The sequence below is a fragment of the Podarcis melisellensis genome (genome assembly GCF_964234715.1).
Source record: "Podarcis melisellensis genome assembly, chromosome: 9".
Taxonomy (NCBI): Eukaryota; Metazoa; Chordata; class Lepidosauria; order Squamata; family Lacertidae; genus Podarcis; species Podarcis melisellensis.
The window spans coordinates 2,868,531-2,894,084 of record NC_138541.1 but is presented as its reverse complement, the minus strand read 5'-3'; the positions used below and the strand labels follow the sequence as shown (position 1 = coordinate 2,894,084).

The window sequence follows — 25,554 nt, the reverse complement described above, 5'->3', positions numbered from 1 at the left end:
GTTCTGGAATGCCTGACATCACAAGGGAGGTGGTTCTTAGCCAGTGGAAGGATGAAAATCCCCTAGGAGGAAATTAGGGAAAAGATTGTTCCATGGCAACACCAAGGTTTCCAAACAGAAAGAGGTCTGAGGGGTGTAACACTTTCCTTACAAGCTATGATATTTGCAGGGTCTCATTCCAGGGCCGAAAGGTCACCAAGAGGGAAAATGATAGGGAGCTTTTATAAACTACAGATGGTTTTTCGCTTTTAAATACTAGACCTCAGGGTCATCCAATGAAACTGAGTGGTGGAACATTATAAGGATGTGCACAGGTGCTGTCTTGCCAGCGTCCCCTACTGGCTGTTTGGCCAATAGCAAAAACCAGGCAAGCAACAGGTTCTTTGGATTCCACTGGACAGAGAATTGACAGAGTCTTAGGTAGAGACAAACTCTTATTAATTGGTAAACATCAGGAAAGAAATTGATCAGCAACCTGGAATGCAGTCTAATATAAAGCCAACAGCAACTGGAATAAACTACAAAGCTAGCAATATAACCAATAAGCAAAATATCTTAGGCAACAACAACAACAAACAGATAGAATAGGCTTAGTTCTTCATGTCTCTCCAGCTGATGGAGATCTGGAAGGCTTATCTGGGATACTTCAGACTGGTAGATGGTTGTTCTCTTCACATTCTGGAATGGAGCATAGAACAATGTATCAAGATCTCCCTGTCTCCTTCAGCTTCTGGCCCTTATATGTTGTATTTTTCCTTGTATAAGACTAGGGTTTTTTAGCTAAAAATTTAGGTTTAAAATTGGGGCTCGTTTTATACATGGGTTGTGCTGAGGGGTGTTTTGTTAATTTGGAGTCCCCCCAAAATAGGGAGTGTCTTATACATGGGGGCATCTTATAGACGGAAAAATATGGTAGTCTGTAGCGTAGGTCTCATGTCAAGCTGGCAACAGATGTAATTCGTGATGTAATTCAATTCCGATCCTTTGATCTGACCTAGGAGTCGACACATGTGGGTGTGAGCCTTCATTTGCATTCTTTATCTGTGCAGTTCAGTCAAAGTAAGGTTACTTTCCTTGTTCCCAGTCAACTGCTTCCTCCTTCCTTCCCCCATGAAGTCAGGTGTTTGATAGCTGGCCAAGCCATGAAGTTCCTTTCGCTTCTTCTCAAACAGCCAGGTTCCTTATATTAAAGCTCCAGCTACATTGCAAACCAGGAGACCACATTCTGTTTTATTCCCTGGCAATACAGGTTCCCTGCTCTGATTCATGGGCCCAGTTTGTCAATCCAGATCCAGATCATGATCCAGAAAATATAAGTCTTTGGGAAACCCATTTACTTGCATATCAAGGGCTGCTACATCAGATGGCTTTGAAATGGGATTAGACAACAGTCCTTTTTTAAGCCACAGCATCAGATGTCAAGCTGGGTTTTTGCAAAAAGAAAACAAAATGACACACTTGGAGAGCATGGGTAATAGCTTCCCCTCTACTTCTTTTCCGGGTCCAACTCGTGGTGTCCAAAGTCTTGCTAGATTCAATTGGATTTATAGAGTGAAAAATACTGTATATTGGACTCAACGTCTTTATGGGAAACGATGGTCTAATACTGATGCCACCTTCTACCTAATGTGCTCATAATCTTATTCTCCATTTGTTGTTGTCTTATTCTAGCTTGTTGTTTCCTAAACACAACTGAGAGGATGGAGCAGCCAGCGCCCACAGCGCCTCCAACACTATCGGCAACTATAACTGATGGTCTGTATCCTGCACAGTCATATGGGATGAGGTTTCTCATAAAGTAGAGGGATGCATGGGAATTGCACAGGTTCTGTCTGCTTCTTTTCCATGTCCAAACTCCAAAGTTTATTTTCTGTTTCTTTTGTAAATTTATTTATTTGGTTTTTCAAAGTAAAATTTTACAATCACATATCAACATACAATATAGAAACAAGATTCCAAAGAATCTCCTGGACTTCCCTCCTCCCCTTTGTGGGTCATTTCCTCCTGCATCTTTTATAACAATCCAAATCTTTTACATTTCTATTATGTCCAAAATTCTCCATTAAACTACAAGTGGTATGCCAACCACACTAAGAATTTTAGCTGTTTACAGTGGTTTTAAAAATAGATTATAAACTTTCCCCATTCCTTAAAATTTTCCTGATTTCTGATTCATTTTTGCCATTTCGGCATAATCCACCAACTTTATCTGCCATTCTTCTCTGGTAGGGAATTCATCTTCTTTCCATCTCTCGGCCAATAACACTTGTGCAGCCGTGGTCATGTACATAGTCTTTTCTGCTCCTTTGGGATTTCGGCGCCTAGAATTCCTAACAGAAAGTATTTGAGGTTTTTTAGGGGGGGAATTAAACTTTTTCCCCAATTTATTAAATAACATTTCCCAAAATTATTTTACTACCTTACATGCCTACCACATTTGATAAAAGGTGCCTTCTTTTTCCTTATATTTCCAACATATATTTGACCCTGTTTTATACATAAATACCAACGATATATCATTTTCATATAATTTCCTTTCAGCGTGCAACATGCTGTGAATTTTAAATTCCAATTCCCTAAGTTCTCCCATGCTGCAAGCTGTATATTATACCCAAAATCTTTCACCCAGTGTATCATTGGCTGATTAGGGCATGCCCAGGTGTCACCCGGATCCCCCTGGTTGAAATTATCAATTTGTCCCTTGGCATGGTGACATTCCCAGGGGAGCTGAAGGAAGCAGTGGTTTGTCTGCTCTTAAAGAAAACTTCGCTAGATCCTTTAGATCTATCCAATTACTGCCCAGTTTCAAATCTTCCATGTCTGGATAAGGTAATTGAGAGAACGGTTGCTGAACAGCTTGGTAAGTTTCTGGAGGAAACATCGGCTTTAGATCCATTTCAGTCTGGGTTCCGTCCTGGTTTCAGGACCGAGACAGATCTGGTTGCCCTAACAGATGATTTCTGTAGACAACTAGGGGATGAGGGAACAGTTTGGGAATATATACACGGTAACTTATTAAAAATTAGGCAATAAGTAAAGGATAATACAATATTATTGATGTCCACAGGTGAAGAAAGGAAAAATTACTGTAATTTAATTGGCTTCTCCTCTTAACGTCAGTTCATAACTGTTGTTTGCAAATGCTTACTGAAGTCCTAAAAACTAGATATCCAGGAGCTTAGAGAGAATAGAATGCAAATGAGAATGCTATATTATCAGTAAATATATGAATTATTTGAAAAGCAATTGTAATTGTCAGGGAACTGCCATCAGTGCCGGAGGGAGAGAGCAAAAGCCAGAGTGATTATAGAGAGCCTCCAGGGATCGGGAGAGCAGCTCCTCTTCTGGGGAAGAGAATAAAAGCAGCTCCAGTGGAGAGGGGGTGCAGGAGTCGGATGTGGCGAGGCGGTCCCACGACTCCTTGCCTGGGACAAGCAGGGAAGGAAGGGGTCTTGTTGATGGAAGTCTAAAACTTTGTATAAGATAAGAATTTATGTTAAATGATTGTTGGAAATGATATGTTAAAAAAAACTAATAAAAATGTGGAGAGAGAGAGAATGCTATATTATCTAAAACATTTCTCAATACCTTTGAATCCATATGGAACATCTTTTTGGTATAAGATGGAGACTAATCCAGCAAAAGAAAAAGAAAGACATTTCAGTTATATTGGACTCAACAATGTCTTTACAGGAAATGATTGTCTAATACTGATAGATGCCAAAGTTTAATGTTGGAAATGCCTCATTGAGACATATTTTTGGCCTGATGTTGTTGTCCATTTCAACTTTGTACCGATGAAATCCTTGACATTTGTAGATGTGCATCTATTTTAAAAATTATGCTCCTGTAATAGGGAGATTAAGTGCAGGAGAATAAAAGCAAATTGTGTGAGCTTTAATGCTTGACAAGAGACTAATACTCTGAGCTTGGAAGAGAAAACACCCACCATACAACCAATGTGTTCATAGTTGTTATAATAGCTTGTTGTTTCACAGATGCAACTGAGAGGATGAAAAAGTCCAGAACTGATGGAGCAGCAGCAAAAGAAACTCGTGGTCTGTATACAGCACAGTCATATTGGATGAGGTTTCTCATAAAGTAGAGGAATGCATGGGAAAGGGAAGTTGATGGAGAGACAGGCAGGGAGTGGAACCAGTCTTATTGTGCTAGGGAGGAGTGCAGAGAGTAGCACACACAGCTCTTTGGGTGCCAGAGATCCACAAGGCCCCATAGAAACCCCAGGATTCAGCCGTCTCTTTGCTGCTGGCTGTGGTGTTCCTTTACTGTGTGCAGCCAGGAATGGCGCCACCATTAGGCAGAATGAGGCAGTTGCCTCAGGTAGCAGGTGCTGGGGTGGGCAGAGATGGATAGACCACACAAGCTGCACTGCACCTCCTCAGTTAGTCTGCTGCCCCATCAGCAGCATTGAAATATCAGCCAATGGCCAGTCCAACCCAGCTTCTTTATGTGGCATTATGTGCACAGAGGGAGCATCTTGTCATTTTTGGGGGGAGCAGAAAGTCCTTTAGTATCAAAGGCTACTGTCTTCTGATCCAGACATTGGTCAGAAAAGCTTCCTCAAGAAGCAAGGTATCCCCCCCCCCTTGCTTCCTCTATCTGCTTACCCACCCAGATTACCACCCCTTGAACAGTTGACTATCTCCGGCTGATGGCTACCACAGCATATGGAAACCCTTTTTCCTCGAGTGGCAGTGGTATGTTGGCTTGTTGCTATTTAGTTATTGAGTTGTGTCTGACTCTTCGTGACTGCATGGACCAGAGCACGCCAGGCACTCCTGTCTCCCACTGCCTCCCGCAGTTTGGTCAAACTCTTGCTGGTAGCTTCGAGAACACTGTTGGCTACTGATGGCTAAATCAGAATTTTCTTTCTTCAAGCATCTACTTTTCAGGACATGGTTACCTTCTTAAAATCTCCAACGGGTGAAAGATTTATCATACTTGAGATTTTCATCCTTACTGCCATGACACTGCTGCTTTTCCTTCTATGTAAGTACATAATTAGCATACTTTGCAACTATTGTCATGGGCTTTGCTTAAATGCCAATAGCATTTCCAAAAAGAGATGGCAGGATCCACCTTCCATTTATCCCTTTCATCTCTCTTTGATATCAGGGGTTGAGTTACAGCTGTCATTCATTGAGAGCAATGACACTGTTTTGTTCTCCCTGAATAAGTGATTTCCAGCACTTGGAACAGAAATACAGGCTTACACAAGGCCCTGGAACACCCTGGACAATTCCCTTTCCCAGCTGCAATTCTCTCCTCCTTTCCCAACTAATCCTCATTTGCTGGGGGAGAGCCCCCATTCCTGATCCTCACCACCCTGCCCTCTGCTAGGGCTCCAGTTCCTTGAAGGAAAGTGCTTGGGGAAAACAGGCTGCAGAGGAAAAGGCCATGGCCAAAGTGGGTGGGTCCAGAGCCTACCTAAATATCGAGATATATGCAGGACGTTTTTCAGCCGGAATTCATCAGGGCTCAGTTCCAGCCGTTTTCTGGTGGGCTCTGTTGTTAATCTAAGAGAACAAGGTCTGAGTGTGATTTATTGCTCAGATAAGCCTGGCGCCCGGTGCACTCCCTCTGTGCAGCTCTGCTGCCAGGCCTCGGCATTCTCCAAAGTCCGCATTCCAATGCTCTGAGCAAAAGCAGAGTCCAGCAGCGGTCAGAGAAAGCTGTAAGCTTCAGTGCTTTCTTCAGTGTGCTTAAACAAAGTCCAGACAGGATTCTAGCAACTAAAAGCAGCTTTATTTACAGCAGAACTATCCATTGTCTAACAGCATCGTGAAACACGTCCGCTCTCCTCAAAAGCGAAAGTAGAGACAGAACAAAGGGTTGAGACTCTCGGATGTGATGCAGAATCTCCCCCCACCCCACAGTAGGCAGGGCGCACACTCTGAGATGTTTAACCCTGTAAGCTCAGGTTCTCCTCACAACCCCTCTCGCCCTGCACTACTGTGGGGCAAGTAAGTACAGAACTTACCCCAACTCCAAACCACCACAGAACCCCCCATGACGCTGGAAGCTTAAAGGTTTGGTAAATCCATCGGCCAAGTTATCGTGACTGGCACAATATTCCAGCCGTATCAAACCTGACTGAACACTCTGACACACATTTTGAAAACGTATGTCCAGATGCTTGGTTCTGGCCTTAAATTGCGCAGATTCAGCTAATTTCAAACAGGGCTGATTGTCTTCCCAAACTGTGATGGGCAAGCTACAATCCCCATAGATCTCTTGCACCAAGCATCTATAGAACTCCAGTTCCTGGCACAAATCTGACAGTGCGCTGAATTCAGCCTCAGTAGAAGACAGCGCAATGAGACTTTGTTTCCGGGACTTCCACCCAACCAGTGACTTCCCAAACTTTATCACCAATCCAGACACAGACTTGCGGTCCTGCAGATTTGCCCAGTCGCTGTCCACAAAGCATGTGAGCTTCACCTCGCCTTCAGCTGGTAGCTTGAGACTGAAGTCTTTGGTATGCTGCAGGTAACGCAGTACCCGCTTGATACCATGCCAAGCACTCACACTGGGCTTTGACGCTTCCCTACTTAGCAGATTGGTAGCAAAGGCAATGTCTGGTCTGGTCCATTGGGACCGATACAACAGACTACCCAGAGCTGACTAAAAGAGCGCAGCACTCTCGAACTCAGCACTTTCTGCTTGCTGGCTATCTTTCACGTAGCTCGTTTCCATGGGTGTCCGAACTCCTGCACAATCGGGCATTCTGAACTTCTCAAGCAACTGCTCAATCTTGCCCTTCTGACTGAGCAAGAAGCTACCATCCTCAGTTCTCGCTATCTGCACGCCCAGGTAGATCTTTACTGCACCCAGGATCTTGATCTGAAACCGCTTTCCAAGCTCTTTGGCAAACTTCTGCACCTGTTTGTCTGCCCTTCCTACGTAAATGATGTCATCAACATAGAATAACACCATTTCCTGTGGGTCTCCTGATCCTCTAAGGAACAGGTAACTGTCAGCAAGACTCTTCCTGAAACCTAGCTTCTCCAAAGCTTCATTCAGGCACAAGTTCCAATTCCTGGCCAATTGCTTCAGGCTGTAAATTGACTTGTGAAGTTTCCACACAGTACGTTGCTCATTGTCCTCAAACCCTGGAGGAGGAAGCATGTACAGATCCTCCTGGAGCTCTGAGTTCAAGTAGGCTACATCCACATCAAAGTGATGCAGCAGCAAACCTCTTTGTGCAGCAACGGCCAAGAGCAAGCATAGAGATTCACTCCTAGAGGTGGGAGCATAAACTTCCGTATAATGCAACCCCCTTCGCTGTGTGAATCCTCTCACTACTAATCTGGCCTTTTACTGCGGTTCTCCTGTCGCTGTGGGTTTAAGACGGTAAACCCAGCGGCTACCCACGGCCTGTTTGCCCACCGGCAACTTCATGAGGGAGAACACACCTAGAGACTCCATTGAGCTCATCTCCTTCTGCATCGCCTCATGCCATTTCCTAGCTTCTTCCTGAGGCAGTTTCTGAACATCCTCAAAACTCTCGGGTTCACACTGTGCCATACCGACCCACACGCTAGTGACTGCAAACCTTTCAGGAGGTTTCCCCTTGGTCGTCTGAGCTGATCGGCGCAACACTACTTCAGGAACCCCCTCTGACCCACTAGCGCCAGCCAGAACATCCTTGGCATCAGAGTGCTCCCTCCTGACTTACTGCACCTTCTGGACTTCTCAGCAGAACCTGTGGGAGAAGATGGAGCACTGCGTTGCTCAAGCTTCACAGCCTTCGGAGAAATTCTTCCCTCTGCCTGCACTGGGTCAGTAGCAGGTTCGACCTCTTCCTCTTCTTCATCAGCAGAGTCAAGCAGACTCTCTGACAGGATGTCAGGGTTCCCATGTATCCGTGTCCAGCCACTCTGCTCACAGAATTCAGCACTGTTGCTGAGCAGAATCCTGGACTGGTTCCCTGACGGATAAGCAAACCTCCACCCCTTGGTCCCTGGCTCATACCCACAGAAAACCATCTTTTGGGACCTAGGACCACCCTTCTTGCGTTTGGCCTTTGGTATGAGGACCCAAGCCTCACAGCCAAAAACACGGAAGTAATGCACTTTGGGCTTCTTTCCATGTAGCAGAAAGTAGGGTGTGTCACCTACCACTGAATTGAACGATCTGTTCAGAATAAAGTTGGCCGTTCGCCAAGACTCCCCCCAAAAGAGCTGTGGGAGCCCGGCATCAAATAGCAATGCTGCGGACATCTCCTGCAGCATTCTGTTCCTCCTTTCCACAATCCCGTTCTGCTGGGGACTGTGTGGAGAAGTTAACCTATGTTGAATCCCCTTCTTGCGGAAGAAACTTTGCAGTGCAGACCCGGTGAACTCCCCACCGTGACCACTCTGAAAGTTTTGCACCCGTGTGGAAAACTGCAGTTCCACAGCCGCAATCCAGTCTTTGATTAGCGGTGCTGCCTCACTTTTGTGTTTGAGTGTGAAGAGCCAGCCGTTGTGCGTGTGGTCATCAATCAGAACCAGCACATGTTTGGCTCCACCCATACTGGTCACAGACATCGGCCCACACAAATCTGCATGTACTAACTGAAAAGACCTAGTGGTTACCCTCTCAGACCTTGGGTATGTGCACGTTTTGACCTTTGCGTGTTTGCACGCCCTGCAATCTAGAAACTTAGCATATGATTTCATTTTGCACCCTGCAGTGCACTCTGGGATCTTCTTCACTGACCCCCAGGACACATGGGCCAGGTGTCGATGCCAGAGGTGGGCACACGCATCATGGACTGGAACGTTGGCACACTGTGCTTGAGCCACCGCCATGTCACCTGGACCTGCAAAAGAAGCGTCTAGTACAAACAACCTGTCTTTACATTCAACACTGACTAGTTGCTGTCCATTCTTAGAAATATAACACATATTGTCCTCAAAACACACTCTGTAGTTCTCAGCAAGAAGGGCACTGACAGATAGCAACGTGCAGGACAGTCCTGGAACAACAAACGCCTAGATCGAATCCTGTAAGAAAAAACAAAACAGTGAGCCAGCCTGCGTGAGAGCATGTTTAGTCCCATCTGCTAAACAGACAGTCTTTCCATAAGTTACAGAGGTGCAGTTCTCCAGGAATCCACTAGATGGCCCGAGATGATGGGAAGCACCTGAGTCTATCACAAAAGTCAGCACAGTGTCCTGTTGACAACTCTTGACTGCTGCCATAGAGGCTGCTAAATGTTTATGTTCAGTGTCTCTGCCAGCTGCCTTTGGCTTTCCTTTCCCACGCTTCGAAGAGCCCTTTATCTGGTTGCTACGGGAGACGGCCTTCGGCTGTTTCTGTGCCTCCACTGGACATTCTCTTACCAGATGGGAGGGGGAGCCACATCGATAACAGCGATGGGAAGCAAAAGCTCTCACAGTCTCCCTTCCAGCTCTTCCTGCGTTCCCTGCACCCCCACCTTTGGGTGCCCAGCCTGGGCCTGCACACTCCCCAACACTCTGGTTGTGGGCCTCTACATCACGTGGCCTCTCGGAGACAAAGCAGCAACTCCCAGCTGTAACGTCAGGAACATGGCCAGCAGCCCCCACTGGACTCTCGGCTTCCTCGGCCCTTGGCTTCCTCCCAGCCCTTTGTTCCTGCTGAGCTTTCACACAGACTCCTCAGCACCTGCCAAGTGGCCTGAGCCGACTCAACGCCATCCAGGTGGGGCAACAGCAAAGCGTCCACACTTGCTTTCAACATGCAGAGCTCTATTTGCTCTCTCTGCTCTCTCTCACTCAGCTGCTGCACCATCTCCAGCAGCAGCTTGCATAGGTGGGGCCGGCTCCTTCTGGACTGGACTCCAGAGCCCTGTGACCACAAACCACCCCCTTGCTCTTCTGGCCCAGATTTCCCAGGTCTGGCCTATGAGCTTCCCGGTGAGCTTCTCAAACGGAACATCAAAACTCTCCTGGAGTTCAGCCATCTCCTCCCCTGGCCCCCCTTGGGGCTTTTGAGTACTCATGCGTACCAACCGGCTCCGAGGAGAGGCCTCCAGTGTCTCTTTGCAGCACACAGCTTGCAGCCAGCCAGCTCAGACAGAGCCTCAAAGCTGATCTTTTCTTCCGGCAGCCAAAACAGCAGCTTTTCAGCTTGCTCAGGCTTTTAAGCACACAGCACTTCAAAGCAGGCTTTCTCTAATTGCGTATCACTGCCACCCATAACCTCTGAGTGTGATTTATTGCCCAGATAAGCCTGGTGCCCGGTGCGCTCCCTCTGCACAGCTCTACTGCCAGGCCACGGCATTCTCCAAAGTCCGCCAGTGTAGTGTAGTGGTTAAGAGCGGTAGTCTCGTAATCTGGTGAACCGGGTTCGCGTCTCTGTTCCTCCACCTGCAGCTGCTGGGTGACCTTGGGCCAGTCACACTTCTCTGAAGTCTCTCAGCCCCACTCACCTCACAGAGTGTTTGTTGTGGGGGAGGAAAGGAAAGGAGATTGTTAGCTGCTTTGAGACTCCTGAAGGGGAGTGAAAGGCGGGATATCAAATCCAAACTCTTCTTCTTTTTCTTCTGCATTCCAATGCTCTGAGCAAAAGCAGAGTCCAGCAGCGGTCAGAGAAAGCTGTAAGCTCCAGTGCTTTCTTCAGTGTGCTTAAACAAAGTCCAGACAGGATTCTAGCAACTAAAAGCAGCTTTATTTACATCAGAACTATCCACTGTCTAACAGCATCGTGAAACACGTCCGCTCTCCTCAAAAGCGAAAGTAGAGACAGAACAAAGGGTTGAGACTCTCGGATGTGACGCAGAATCTCCCCCCACCCCACAGTAGGCAGGGAGTACACTCTGAGCTGTTTAACCCTGTAAGCTCAGGTTCTCCTTACACAAGGGAGATATTCAAGGTGAGTTTGGCACCTCTTTCTCCAGAAAAATAGCACTGGATAAATGAACACATAACCTATTTGTAAACCTAGTACATTTTTAAATGGCACTCCAAAGTAAGCAAAGCTCAGGGGGAGGGAACCAAATGATCCAAGACTTTACATATTTTAAGCATACGGCAGGGCATGAGGCAGCTTGGCAAATGCAAGTCTCTAGGTCAAAGAGGACAGGTGTATCTAGACACCAAAAAATCTAAAGCTTTCAAAGGAAGGCCAACCATCTGATGACAGAAGCAACAGGCCAAATGGAAACAGGACTTCAGACCAGCAGGGCAGCCACAATCAAGGGACAGGAAACATCAATATAAGGCCTGAGAGGAGAAAATATTAATAGAAGTCATATTCATGTTTTTGTTGGTTTGATTTTTTATTCACTCTTTTCCCTAAGCTCCCAGGGCACGTTACAAGTCAGCACTTAAAATTAAATGTTAAAAGCAGTTTGAAACCAAGTATCCCCCTCCCCCAGGTCACCAGACTAGTAAGCTAGAACAGAATTTCTTCATTTCTTTTCTACCTACCTCCTCCTTAGATCAGAAGGAAATCAAAAAAAGAGCTGATTTTCAAGTGGCATTGGGAATGATTCGAAGCATTGTTGTTGGGATTGATTCAAACTATACGGACAAGGATGGTAAGCATTTTATATACAAATCCTCACTTTTGCTAGAACGTGTTTAATTTAAACGGACTTCAATTCCTGTAGTTCCCTTTGGGATTCATATTGTGTGAGCAAAACATTCAGTGAAACTCATCACCCAATAGAGTTTATCACTTTTTCACTGCTCAGCATAAAGAAAAGCAGATGGTTGTGATTCTCACATCTCCCCACCAGAAATGCTGTCCTTCCCCATCACACTGTAATTCACAATGTTTGTGCTAGTGCTAGATTTTAGCACTAATGCAAAGGAACTTTGCCCCTACTTCTCCCTGCATGCCATCACCAAAGCTGCTCCCCAGCGTGGGGAGAAATTTCAGAACAGAATGGAGGGAAAGGGGCTGAAGATTGCATTGCACAAGGAGAAATCCCTGAGCTTACAGAACACCCTCTTTAGAACTATGTGGAATGCAACCCAATATTCATCAGGAAAAGAGTTTGGGTGCCTGTATTTTCTTAGATTTCAGAAAGCATAATAGAAAACTGTAAAGTAATCTTTGCAAATTTGGCTTTACTGTGTGACTCAGTGGGGAATTGTTTTCTGGCCCTGTGATTCCCAGCAGAAAAGGAGGACAAAGGAGGGGAACATTAGAGATACTTCATGAGAATAGGATAGTGGATTGCATGGGTCTTTGGTCTGATCCAGCTGCAGGATTCTTCTGAGGCTTTTCATTGGTGATCTCAGCCACAGAGAATCAAGTCTGTCCTCATATTCATAAGAACCCCATCCTGGAGCTCTGCTTCTTGTTCCAGGCTAGAGTGTTTTTAAATGTTTGAAAATGGTTTCTTAATATTTGCAGATTGTTATTTCAGATACTCCTGCCTTAAACTGTTTCAAATCTTTTAGACTTCCAAATACTCGCTGTAGTTCAAAACTTAACAGAGGAAGTGCGGCATTTTGCCATCAAAAATGATCAACTGCAAAAGGAAATTGGTAAGCTACCCTTTGATGCTGAAGAATTGTAGTGCAGTGGGATCCTGCCCTGATTCTGCCCCAGCTGAAAGCCTCTCCTCTAGCTGAAAACTCTTAGAGCCAGAGCAGAGAGCTGTCCTCCTTTTCAGGTCATCTAAAAGACCTGTCCTTTACTATACTCATCCATGGAAGAGAGATTCTTGAACAGCACCTCTGAGGCAACCTCTGACAACTTGGTCAGAGAGACTGCTGGGCAGTGGGGTGATTGGTGCAACAACAAAATCTCTCTTGTTTCACAAGCCCATCATCAGAAAGGAGCCCTCAAGCCTACTCACATAGTGAATTGGCTCATTGGCATGTGGGATAAAATACCTGCAGACCATAGCAACTCTCACTCTACCCACACGCCTGTTTTGGTGCCACGCCAAGTACCCAGACGGCCAAACCTAGGTCAGGATAGGATCCTCCATGTATCTGCGCAGGTCTCTAAGGTGGGCTTTCCTTCACTGGGAACACTTGCTTTATAGGTAAAGAGATTATAATGATGTTTATAAAGCTTTTTATGAAAAAGCAGAGAAGGGGAATGAGTTCTGAAATATTCTATGATTGGATATCATGTTTCAAATCAGAACACAGCTGCTCAGAATCCTTAGTCCGGACTCAAGCTCAGGAAAACACAGACCACTGAATACATAACACCCTTCTCCCTTAGACATCAACACTCATCCCTGTCAACACAAGTATTCATCAAAGGGTTGTGGGCAGTGCCTCACCCACTGAGATGGGTGAAGCTCATCCCCTTGGGTTGTTGGGGATCCTGATGGAGCTGGAACTGGTGTCATGGGTGACACTGGTGTCATTGCCTCCACACTGTTTGGTGTTGAAGTGTTGGGGCCCCATTCCTCAACTCTACCCTGGGCTGCAGGTTCTCATCAGGTACATCAGCCTGTAAGTCAGGCTGATCATTCACCTTGTGTTCTGGCATGGTAGCAGTGGCTGGCGCTGGGGCATCGGACAGGCGTCAACGTATTTAGTCCACATGCCAGCAGTGGACCTGAACATCTGGTGTGGCAAGCTTGTCACCCCGGTAACAGCAGTAGAGATAAACGCAGGGTGATCTCCGTAGTTTGGGATGTAGACAGGGTCAACGGGTGTGAAGGACCTGGGGGCCGCTGGAGCCCCTTGGCCAGGAGGCCGATCAGATGCAAGATTTGGGTGCAGTCAATCCAGGAGTAATGCCAGCTTCTGGTTTATAAGGAGCTCTGCTGGGCTTCAACCTGTGGCAATGCAGGGTTTGATGTGCTACTGCAGAAGGAAATCAACTAGAATCTTAGAATCATAGAATCATAGAGTTGGAAGAGACCACAAGGGCCATCGAGTCCAACCCCCTGCCAAGCAGGAAACACCATCAGAGCACTCCTGACGTATGGTTGTCAAGCCTCTGCTTAAAGACCTCCAAAGAAGGAGACTCCACCACACTCCTTGGCAGCAAATTCCACTGTCGAACAGCTCTTACTGTCAGGAAGTTCTTCCTAATGCTTAGGTGGAATCTTCTTTCTTGTAGTTTGTTTGTTTGTTTTTTAAAAGTAATATTTATTGAAGTTTCAAAGGTTACAAAAACAAGATATAATACAATATAAAATTAAAAAAAAGAAAAAACAGGAAAAGAAGAAAAAACAGAAAAATAAAAACAATTAAAAAACACATCAAACCTTCCATAACTTATCTTTCATTTGCTTGTTTCTTTGACCTCCTCACACCTCCCTTTTTTGTATTCTAGTTCAGTTAGCTATTTCAGCAAATCCTTTCCATCTTTACTTTTATCCTATTAAATTATCTTAATATAATGTAACTTAACATTCTCACCAATTGACAATCTATTTTTACTTGATCCTTTATAACATATCTGCTAGAACCACATAACTTCATTCCAACATCCTTCTAACATTCCTTAATTTTGCAATGTTTCTGTAAATAAACTTTAAATTTCTTCCAATCTTCTTCCACCGACTCTTCTCCCGGTCTCGGATTCTGCCAGTCATTTCCCCCAGTTCCATATAGTCTATCACTTTCATCTGCCATTCTTCCCGGGTGGGTAGATCTTGTGTCTTCCAATACTTTGCAGTAAGTATTCTTGCTGCTGTTGTAGCATACATAAAGAAAGTTCTATCCTTCTTTGGCACCAATTGGCCGACCATGCCCAGGAGAAAGGCCTCTGGTTTCTTCAGCTTCTTTCTTGTAGTTTGGATCCATTGCTCCGTGTCCGCTTCTCTGGAGCAGCAGAGAAGGCCAGTTCCAGTCCCCCTGGGCAATCCGGGTGAGGGATTCCTTGGTGGTCCTCACCATTCTCTAAGCCTGTCCATTCGTTGATGGGTGGAACAGTGCTGCTGTGACATGGCAGATTAGCTTGTTGGCCATGAACTTCTGGAACTCGGCTGACATGAACTGTACTCCATGATCTGACATGATGGTGTCTGGCAGGCCGTGTAGGGTGAAGAAAGACCCACAGCAGGGCCCAGATGACGATGCTGGAGGTCATTGCTGAGATGGGCACCACCTCAAGCCACTTTGACAAGGAGTCCACAATGATCAAGAACCTTGGCATGGACCGGCAAAATTGATGTGGAGACTTGACCATGGTGTGAGTGTCATCTCCTACCTTTGGATTGGGGCCTGAGGCATGGATGGTCAGGACTCTTGTCAGGCCTGGCAATGCTGGACCCACTCTTCTACTGCTGCATTACTGCCTGGCCACCAGATGTAGCTACTGGCCAGAGCTTCCATATGGACAATGCCTGGGTGACTGACATGGAGAGCATCCAGCACTCTGGTCCACAGCTTAGCAGGGATCATGACCCAGTTTCCCCACAGAAGGCATCCCTTGTGAACTGACAGCTCATGTTGCTGGGAGACAAATGGGGAGAATTCTGCATCAAGGTGATCCGCTGGGCACCCCCTCCACACCCAGTTGAGGACACAGGAGATGGACACATGAGTGTGTGGTGACATCCATGGCATGGAGCAGCAGCTAGGGAAGTCTCTACAGCAGCATCACACTGTGGGCTGGGGACAGGTCAACGTCTGTGTCTGGTAATGGCAGGTAGCTTAGGGCATCTGCGTGGCCCTGGCTCTTGTGCAGCATGTAGTCATATGCATTGAGAAAGATGGACCACCTTAGCATCCTCAGGGACAGGACCTGGGGCGTCTTCTAATCAGCAGCAAAAAGGCCCAGCAGAGGCATGTGGTCACTTATGATAATGAAGTGGTGGCCATAGATGTAGTCATGCAACTTCTTTACTTCTGCTACGATAGCAAGGGCCTCTGTGTCAATCTGGACATAATAGCATCCCGTAGATGACAAAGTTCTGGAGTAGAATGCATTGGGGGCCTATCACCCATCGGGCTACTGGTGGCTGAGGACTGCGCCAATTTCATATGGGGAGGTGTGACAGGCAAGCACAACAAGCTTGGTCTCATCAAAATGGGTTAGGACTCATTCAGGGGAGAGCAGCTGTTTTGAGAGCAGCATTGAAAGCAGCCTTTTGAGCATGGCTCCAGATCCAAGGAGATTTCTTGTCCAAAGGCCAGTGCAGGTCCTCCACGATTGCAGCCTTGTATGGAAGAAAGGAATGGTGTGACTGGATAGCATGTATTGAATCAGAATCCAGGGGTTCAGAATCCTTAGTTCAGACTCAAGGCAGGCAAACATAAAGCACTGAATACATATTAGCTAAAGTGATTATAAAATTGTGTATAAAGCTTTAGATACGAACGCAGAGACGGGGAACGAATGCAAATTGCATCACTTGTGCATAAAAACAAGCGAAGGATGGTCAGCATGAAAACACACATTTTGTGGAAATTGTATAATGCCATTTCCCCTCTTTTTCTTTGACCTTGGGAAATATGATTGCCTTTAAAGACATTATGCCAAAACCAGGGAGGAATAATAATAATAATAATAGACATATGTCTGCCAATACAAGGAACATCATAGATATATTGGAGCTTTTACAAACAGACATAAATACTAAAGCTGTTTTAATTTTTATAGACGCGGAGAAGGCCTTTGATAACATATCCTGGAAGTTTATGAAAGGGAATTTAAAAGAAATGGGAGTGGGCCGGGGGTTTGAGAATGGGATTGATGCAATATATTCAGAACAAAAGGCTAAACTGATAGTTAACAATGTGGTTACAGAAGAGTTTAAAATTGAAAAAGGAACACGACAAGGCTGCCCGATTTCCCCGTTATTATTTATTTCGGTCCTGGAGGTGCTCTTGAACATGATTAGAGGGGACAGGTTGGTGGAAGGGATACAGGTCGGAGCGAAACAATACAAACTTAAAGCGTTTGCAGATGACTTAGTTCTGACATTACAGGAGCCAGAATCTAGTACGAAAAGAGTACTACAACTAATCCAAGATTTTGGTCGGGTGGCGGGATTTAAACTAAATAAGCAAAAAACCAAGGTGTTGGGAAAAAACTTGACAGATATTGAGTCGGAACGGTTTCAGAGAGAGACAGAGTTAACTGTGGTTAAGAAAGTTAAATACCTAGGGGTAAACATAACAGCAAAGAATTTGAGTCTGTTTAAAGATAATTATGAAAAATGTTGGTCTGAAATTAAGAGAGACTTGGATAGCTGGTCAAAATTGAAACTTTCATTGTTAGGTCGAATAGCTGCTATTAAGATGAATGTATTGCCAAAAATGTTATTTTTGTTTCAGACATTGCAGATTGTAGATAAAACGGAGTGCTTCCGGAAGTGGCAGAAAGATATCTCCAAATTTGTCTGGCAGGGCAAAAAGCCCAGAATTAAGTTTAAGATATTAACGGACGCAAAAGAAAGAGGGGGCTTTGCCCTGCCAGACTTAAAGTTGTACTATGAAGCCGCAGCTTTCTGCTGGCTAAAAGACTGGCTACTTCTGGAGGACACGGATGTGCTGGATTTGGAAGGTTTTAACAATGCATTTGGATGGCATGCATATTTATGGTACGACAAGGTTAAGATCAACAAGGTCTTTAAGAACCATATTGTCAGAAAAGCAATATTTAATGTCTGGACAAGATACAAAGACTTATTAGAAAACAAAACACCGAGGTGGCTGTCACCTTTGGAGGCTAAGGCCCGAAAAAGACCCAATATGGAGGCCAATTGGCCAAAATATTGGGAAATACTAGAAAGGGATGGAGACAATTGGAAACTGCAGAGTTTAGAGAAAATGAAAGATAAAGTGCGAGACTGGTTACACTATGCTCAGATTAAGGAAGTGTTTAAGATTGATAAAAAGTTAGGATTCCAGGTGGAGAAATCGAAACTGGAGACAGAACTGCTAGAACCTAAGACTAAGGTACTTTCAAAAATGTATAACTTGCTGCTGAAATGGAACACACAAGACGAATTGGTTAAATCGGCTATGATAAAGTGGGCCCAGGATATTGGGCACAACATTATGTTTGAGGACTGGGAAAGGTTATGGACCACCGGGCTGAACTTCACAGCATGTAATGCTCTGAAGGAAAATGTAATGAAAATGATATATAGATGGTACATGACCCCAGTGAAATTGGCTAAAATATACCATTCGTCTGATAACAAATGTTGGAAATGTAAGGAAAATGAAGGAACATTTTTTCACCTCTGGTGGACCTGCCCTAAAGTGAAGGCCTTTTGGGAAATGATATACAATGAGTTAAAAAAGGTATTTAAGTATACCTTCACCAAGAAACCAGAGGCCTTCCTTCTGGGCATGGTCGGCCAGAACGTGTTAAAGAAGGACAGAACATTTTTTATGTACGCTACAACGGCGGCAAGGATACTTATTGCTAAGAGCTGGAAAACCCAAGATCTACCCACACTGGAAGAATGGCAGATGCAGCTGATGGACTATATGCAACTGGCTGAGATGACTGGCAGAATCCGCGACCTGGCAGAGGAGAGGGTCGAAGAAGACTGGAAGAAATTTAAGACTTATTTACAAAAGTACTGTAATTTGGTTGAATCCTAACAAGGAAGCCAGAGTAGAAATAACTGTCTACCATTAAATTATAATTTTTTATTGGAGTTTAACCTAAATATTGCATTTAAGAGCATAAACAAGATGATAATTTGCTTGGAAAAATTCGTTTTTAATGATGAAAGTGGAAGCGGGAGACGTGAGGGAGTCCGCAATAGAATGAAAGGATGTTATGAAACCTATTCTGTTTGTTAAATATGTATCTGTTAAAAATCTTAATAAAAATTTTTATAAAAAAAAATAATAATAATAATTTATATTCTGCCCATCAGGCTGGGTTTCTTAAGGAGTGATTTTACTACTGCCTCTGCTCTGGACACCCTTTAAGATTTATCTGCTGTAACAGAAGGGTCATGAAGGGTCAATTTTATCCTCAAAATACTTTGCAAACAAATCACAGAAAGCTGCTTTCAGTTCTACCATCTCCTTCAGGCCAGACTGTAGCAGGCCCTACTCTACCCAGGAAAGCTCTGCTGGATGGCACAATGGAGGAAGCTAAGCAACACTTCTTTGTAGCCTTCACTGCCACTTGGTAGCCTCGAGGATGAGCCCTCACCGGTGTTCAGTTGCATTCAACCAGATTTTACCTCCACACACGTTCAAGCCATTTCCCAGCTTCTTCCTTTGCCCTAACCTCTGCAGTATACCAGGGGGCCAAACAGGCTGAATGAAGCGGGAGAGGGAGCTCACTGGAACCATCCTGTCAGCTCAGGCAGGGAGACTGCTGGGCAGCAAACCAGGTGGTAAACCAGCAGAATCCCTCATCTGTCCCAGTTGCCCACTCTAGATTGCCCTCCTCAACTCTGCAACTGGACACTTAGCCTAGAGAGAGAAAGAGAATTTTGATAAACCACAGCTACTCCCCCTCTCCATCCTTCAAGTCTGCCCTAATGCTGCCCGAAGTATCCAGGTGGAAACAAGTTGGTGAGCTTCTTGACTGTGCTCCCTGGTCCAGCTATGCCCACCCAGCTATTTACTGCAGCATCAGCATGGGTTGATGAGTTAATGTTGTTCTTTTTTTAAGATTTGTGAGCTTCCTAGATTAATATATGTTATCATGTGGCCAGAGAAATGAACTTCACAAAAGTAATTGAAATCTGCACAGGCATACAAGGTGGTTCCCCTGAAATTCCTTATCTTGTTTTCTTTTTCTCTTCTTCCTCCATACCTGGCTAACTCAAAGACATCATCTCTAAAAATGTGGATGATGGTTGGGTTTTATTTGCAACAGCATACTATTGGTTTTCTCATGGGCCACAATCATGGATGAATTCCCAAAAAGTGTGTGAGAAGGAAGGCGCCAAGCTGATTTCTCTGGAAACAGCAGTAGAACAGGTGAGCATCAAAGACGAGTATTGAAAAGGTAGGGGATCTCCTTGAGTCAAAGGGCTCCTATCATCACTATCCATTTAAGAAGGTTCAATCCACCTGTATGCAGGCAATACAGCAAACTCCATCAGCCAAACCAAGGGGTGGGTGGGGCAGGGAACAGCTGCTACCATCTGGGGCTAACTAAGGTTTCTTGGTGCTGCTGAGCTTCAATAGAATGAAGCTGGCATTCAGGAAGGAGGTCTTGAAGGAGGAGGAGTAGATACTTGAGGGAAATCTTGTAGATTCTTCTTCTGCTCTTTGAGATGTACTGAGTGCTCAGAAAAAAGGCTTCCCTCACCACCCTAACCCTCTGGCATGAGGGTATCATGGAGATTACTCTAGAGGAGCTTGGAAGGTATATCCATCTCCAAGCCCTTAACCCAGGCAGAGGGGCTAATGGGATACTGGAGGGCACAGACATAGGTGAGACCCCATTGTCATCCCATCAAGCATACCACAACCAGACTGATTCCAATAGCTCTGGAACCAACAAACAAACATGGATACAGATATTGGAGTATTTGCCACACAGGGTCACTGTCCCGCTAGATGGTTCCAAGATGAACTGTTTTATGGCACAGTCATTTACAGTATCTGGAAATTTTAACTCTGTGTCATGACTGGAACACACATGTAGTCAGTCTTGGTGAGGGCAGGTGAAGTTACCCTTCACTACAATATTTTCTCTTTGGGATGCTTCCTTGATTCCAGCAGCAGCAGCATCATAACTTGGATCAGGGGGACAATAGCACGTCCTCAGTATAAAATTATTCTTGGTGCTTGATGCAACCATACTTGGAATACCATAGTTTTGATCACGGCTTCCTCCAAAAATATGGATTTGGCTTTCAAAGATGACACCTGTGTCTTTTGAAATGTGTTTGTTTTATGCCTGTTGGATGTTTGTAAAGGGACATTGTCTAGAAAGGCTTTGAGAGAACTGCCTTGCTCCTCATCCCTACTGAAAATTTTCTTGTTTTCTTTCTCCCCACCCCCTACCCCAGCAATTTGTGATGAATCAAGTAAAAACCCGAAGAAACCTTTTTTGGATTGGACTCTTTAAAGACAACCAAGCGAAATGGAAATGGCTGTCAGGCACAATACCTAAAGCCCAGTAAGTTTTTGAAGAAATATTTGCTAAGGACATGCATTCCAAGAAGTTGCAGATTCTGTTTACATAATTCATTCTTTCCCTCCCCAAATACATTTTGCCATGCAATTTTCTCTACTACCAAAGACCTACATATGTACTTCTCCACATCATTGTCCAGGTGAGCGGCTGCTGATTCTCACTAGTTTGGAGATGCAGAAAGGCTACTCTTCCTGCTTCTCTAACCTAATGAATGTGGTGATTTGGAAGAGGATGAAGGCATGCTTTTAAATGGTTTGTGCTCCTTAGTTCAGCTTCAAAAAAGGGAACCTAAAGCCAAGCAACACTGTCAGCTGGCAGTTTAAGACACTTCATGGTTCTCTTTAAGTATCTAACAACTCTTTTCAGCTTGTGTGGATGGATGTACAAGGTCAGAGTAAGATCTCACTCATCCACAGCTTGGTAGTAGAACAGAGAACTGGACTGGCATTTATTACCAAGACTGCATTAACAGAGGGCTGCTTTCAATTTTGCAAAGTGTCCTGGAACAAAATCCAATGACATTCATCTTCATTGATGCACCCAGTACCAACCACTAATCCTTTTGGGCAAAGGTATTGAGTAAACTTTACAAACGGGCCATGGGGTAGTATAATACTAGCTGGGAACTTAAACCCTGTATGCCAGTGGTTCCCAGTTAGCTAAGTACTGCAGACCCCTTCATTTTCAAAAGCCACACCATGGGCCACCCTACCTTTGAACATGTTAATATATCTGTGGCAGTTTTTGTTATGTGAATGACACCATGGAGCCCCTGGGTGGGTGGTCTGTGGACCACCAATTGGGAACCTCTGCTGTTTGTGATCTTAGACTTGATCAAAGGGCAGATCTCACCTGAACATCTCATGGGAGTAAAAAAACAACAACAACACCTACTGCACCATTACTAGTAATATCAATTTAATAGATTCACAGAGAGCTAAAAATGAGGGAGTTATGGAATACATTTATCACAGAATTTTAGTGCTGTGTAGTGGGACTTGATTCAGGATACAATGGACACTGGAGAATGCAAGTGACAATAAGAGTGAGGCTAGGGTGATACCTTTGTCAACTATGGATATTTGATTAAAGTAAACTTAGAACCAGCATGTTAGATTTTGATAAGAGATATATATGAGAGATATCATATCATTTCAATCAACCAACCCTATAATGGCTTTGTGGTTATCGATTATATTTTGCAATTCATTTGAGGACATAGCTATGTTTCTTTCTGTATAGTGTCACTGCTCTCCTCATGCATGGGGTGGGCCCTTTAGTAAAGGTAAAGGTTATGCACTCATCTCAGTTCAAAAGCACCCCCGGGTGCAAGTAGATAAATAGGGACCGCTTACCAGCGGGAAGGTAAACGGCGTTCCGTGTGCTGCGCTGGCTCGCCAGATGCAGCTTGTCACGCTGGCCACATGACCCGGAAATGTCTGCAGACAGCGCTGGCTCCCGGCCTATAGAGTGAGATGAGCGCACAACCCTAGAGTCTGGCAAGACTGGCCCGTACGGGCAGGGGTACCTTTACCTTTACCTTTATGAGAAATCACTTAATGTGAAAAGAAAAGAGACAGTCTTGACCCACAGTTGTTGTTGGGATTTTGAATACGTGCAGCTTCACACAGAGTCAATTAGGAGTTGGCCAACAGCCAAGGCAATGTAAAGGAGTAAAATCTGCCTGGAGATATAGAGGCCTGGAGACAGCTCCCTCATTGGTCAAGCTCACTCATGGGAATAATGATTTATGGCCTATTGACTGGAATGTGTTAGTAGAGCGTTGAGAGTTGAGTGTTAGTGTAAGAGTTGTGTGGTGAGAGAGCTAAAGATCCATGTTGTGCTCTGTTCCTGTAAATAGTAATTTGAAGTCCACTGTACATAATAAACACCTATAAGTAACAAGTAACTGATTCCTGCTTCGTCCATCCTGCCTGCAACCAATTGCTTTCGTGAACTCTGCGTATACTCTGCTAAGGTCCTGCAACAAGTTAGAAAGTTGTGAAACACCAATAGTTGTTGTTGTTGTTTTCCTTACATGGTTAGAATTCTAAAATATGGGGAGAAAATCCATCACACTTGTGAGTGGATGTTAAGAGAGAAAGAGCTGAACATCCTTTTAATTATAGAAGGCAAGGGGAGCGGGTGAAGAAGTAGACATCCAATCTTGATTGATCAAGGCTGCTATTTCTCTTCTTTTCAGCTTCTGGAAAAGGGGTGAGCCAAATAGAGCCGCGAAGCACGACTGTGGTGTAATGGCCTTTAATTGCCGCGGAAGTTGCTGGGCAGCATTAAACTGTGAGCAAATGACACAGTATATTTGCAAGAAGGTGCCGAATGATGCTTGGCTCTAAGAAGACACTTTCAAGATGAACAAACTGGATCTCATGATCACTACACAAAAACAAAACCAAGAGATCACCCCACCCTGCTGTTTTAATGCACAATCTACACTGCCATCTAGATTATGGGACTCTTTGGCATCAGCCCTCAAAAACACCTTGAAAAGACCTTATTCTGCAAGCTCAAATGTAGATGGCTACGAAAATAAAGAATGGAAGGGTCCCGTCATAGCCTGTTTTCTGTTTCATGTATTTATTTGCAATGCATACCAATATTTGTTTCCTTACTCTGTATGTTTGATGCCCCATTGCCCCTTCTGATCTCCATCGCCGCTACCTTACAAGGCACATAAGTACAACCCTGCAGGCCAGGCAATGAGCATGGGGGTCACCTAGCACCTGGTGTCCCCTTGTAACAGACTAATCAGAAATACAACTTTGGCTTCAGCACTGGAAACTCTGGCGCCCTTACTCTCATGTAGAGCTAACATTGGGAATAAACACAGTGAACTGCTCTCAATTTCTTCAGAACTTGGCAGGGGGCAAAACTGAGGTCCACACCAGTGCTGGCACAGCACTGGCAGCATGTGCTGGTGCTTTCATGGCATTCATGGTAGCAGGGGTGCTAACTTGAATAAAATATTGGGGGTGGAGCAGGTAAGCTCCCCCTGCATAATTGATCACAAGACAGTGCACACACATCATTTGAATGGCAATGCCCATGAACTTTGGGGAGGCGGTCCCCTAAAATATTTTATGGGGGCCTTTACCTCTTGAAGTTGGCTCCAATGCACAGTGGCCGTCAACTGAGTTGACTCTGCTGTCCTGAATCAGACCTTTACAAGGTGTGAATAGCTTGGTCTGTGTTGAGGACTAGCACCCCAGGAATCTAGCTGGGGACCTCTCCTGCCACATCTTGCATGATTGAAGGCTGGAAGTGGTTGTGGTTGCTTCAATCTGTCCTGTATACCCAGCCAAGGAGAACTGATGTTTTAATTCTTCATTGTCAGGGAATGAACTGAACAGGAAGACTCAGAAGACTCCACTCAGTCTGTTTGGCTCCTCTCAGAAGAGGAGGGAGAGTGGGAAGGTTTTCCCACTTGTCTCCAACAGTTTCAAGAGGAGAAGAAAACAGAGCTGAATTATAGCTGAAGGAAGAAATGCCTAGTTATGAGATATTGGAGGAGGAGGGGGGAGAGAGAGAGCAGACTGTAGAGACCTCCCTGGGAAGTTTGGGAGATCCTCCTTCTCCAAGGGCTCGTAGGTCCCTACGCAGGAGGAGTATGACTCCTGGGACTTCCTGTAAACTTTCAGGATGTTGTTGGAGATGGAAGCCAAAAGAAAGTTAGAAAACCATTAGTCGAGGTTGAAGGAATTCTCAGGCTGTGCTGTGATAGCCAAAGGTTTGTTATGTTGTATAAGATGTGATGTTATGTTTGGAAAATATGTGTAAAAACCAATAAAAACTATATTAAAAAAAGAAGAATGAACTGATCCTATAATCTTTTTCCCAAGGTCATAGTGTCTTTTCATAACAGGACAGAAGGAGCCTGGTTTCACTCTCTTTTTCTTTCTTCGTTTTCTCTCTACAGTCATACCTCATGTTACATTTGCTTCAGGTTGAGCATTTTCAGGTTGCGTCCCGCGGCAACCCGGAGGTACCAGAAAGGGTCATTCCCAGGTTTCACCACTCGCACATGCGCAGACGTGCAAAATCACGTCACATGTGTGTGCAGAAGCGGTGAATTGCGACCCGCAGAGGCTGGTTGCATTCTTTTCAGGTTGCAAACGGGCCTCCAGAACGGATCCCGTTTGCAACCAGAGGTACCACTGGACTTTGTTTCTGTGTGTTTTTTCTCTCATTTGAGTGGTGATTTGTATGTGGAACCGCTGCTTTTCCCCCTGGACATCACATCTTGACATCCCTGTAATGTCCTTAAAAATCCAGACATATGGATTTCAAACTAGATGCTTATATTGCCTTCAGTGTTTAAGCATTTTTACTCTGCTTTCACTTCGTTGAGGCTTCCTCTGGAGCAAGACCACAACACACAGGGCAGTTGGCAATAATAATAATAATAAATTTTATTTATATCCCGCCCTCCCCAGCCGAAGCTGGGCTCAGGGCGGCTAACAACTATCAAAATACTCCAACATTCTAAAAACATTCATTATAAAATTAATTAAGATCAAATTAATGGCAACCACCAAGCAAAATTCT

The 25,554-nt window shown here is 44.8% G+C and overlaps 1 protein-coding gene across 1 annotated transcript; it reads left to right on the top strand.

The window, feature by feature from the left end:
* Positions 1-23,564, top strand: LOC309377711 (CD209 antigen-like protein D). Its single transcript, XM_081925408.1, has 9 exons — positions 1-106; positions 1,672-1,755; positions 3,999-4,058; positions 4,900-5,010; positions 11,432-11,530; positions 12,402-12,488; positions 19,672-19,823; positions 20,864-20,973; positions 23,195-23,564. Exons 2-9 carry the CDS (start codon positions 1,701-1,703, stop codon positions 23,343-23,345), a joined length of 825 nt encoding a protein of 274 aa, XP_081781534.1. The 5' UTR covers positions 1-106; positions 1,672-1,700; the 3' UTR covers positions 23,346-23,564.
* Positions 23,565-25,554: the final 1,990 nt, after the last annotated feature.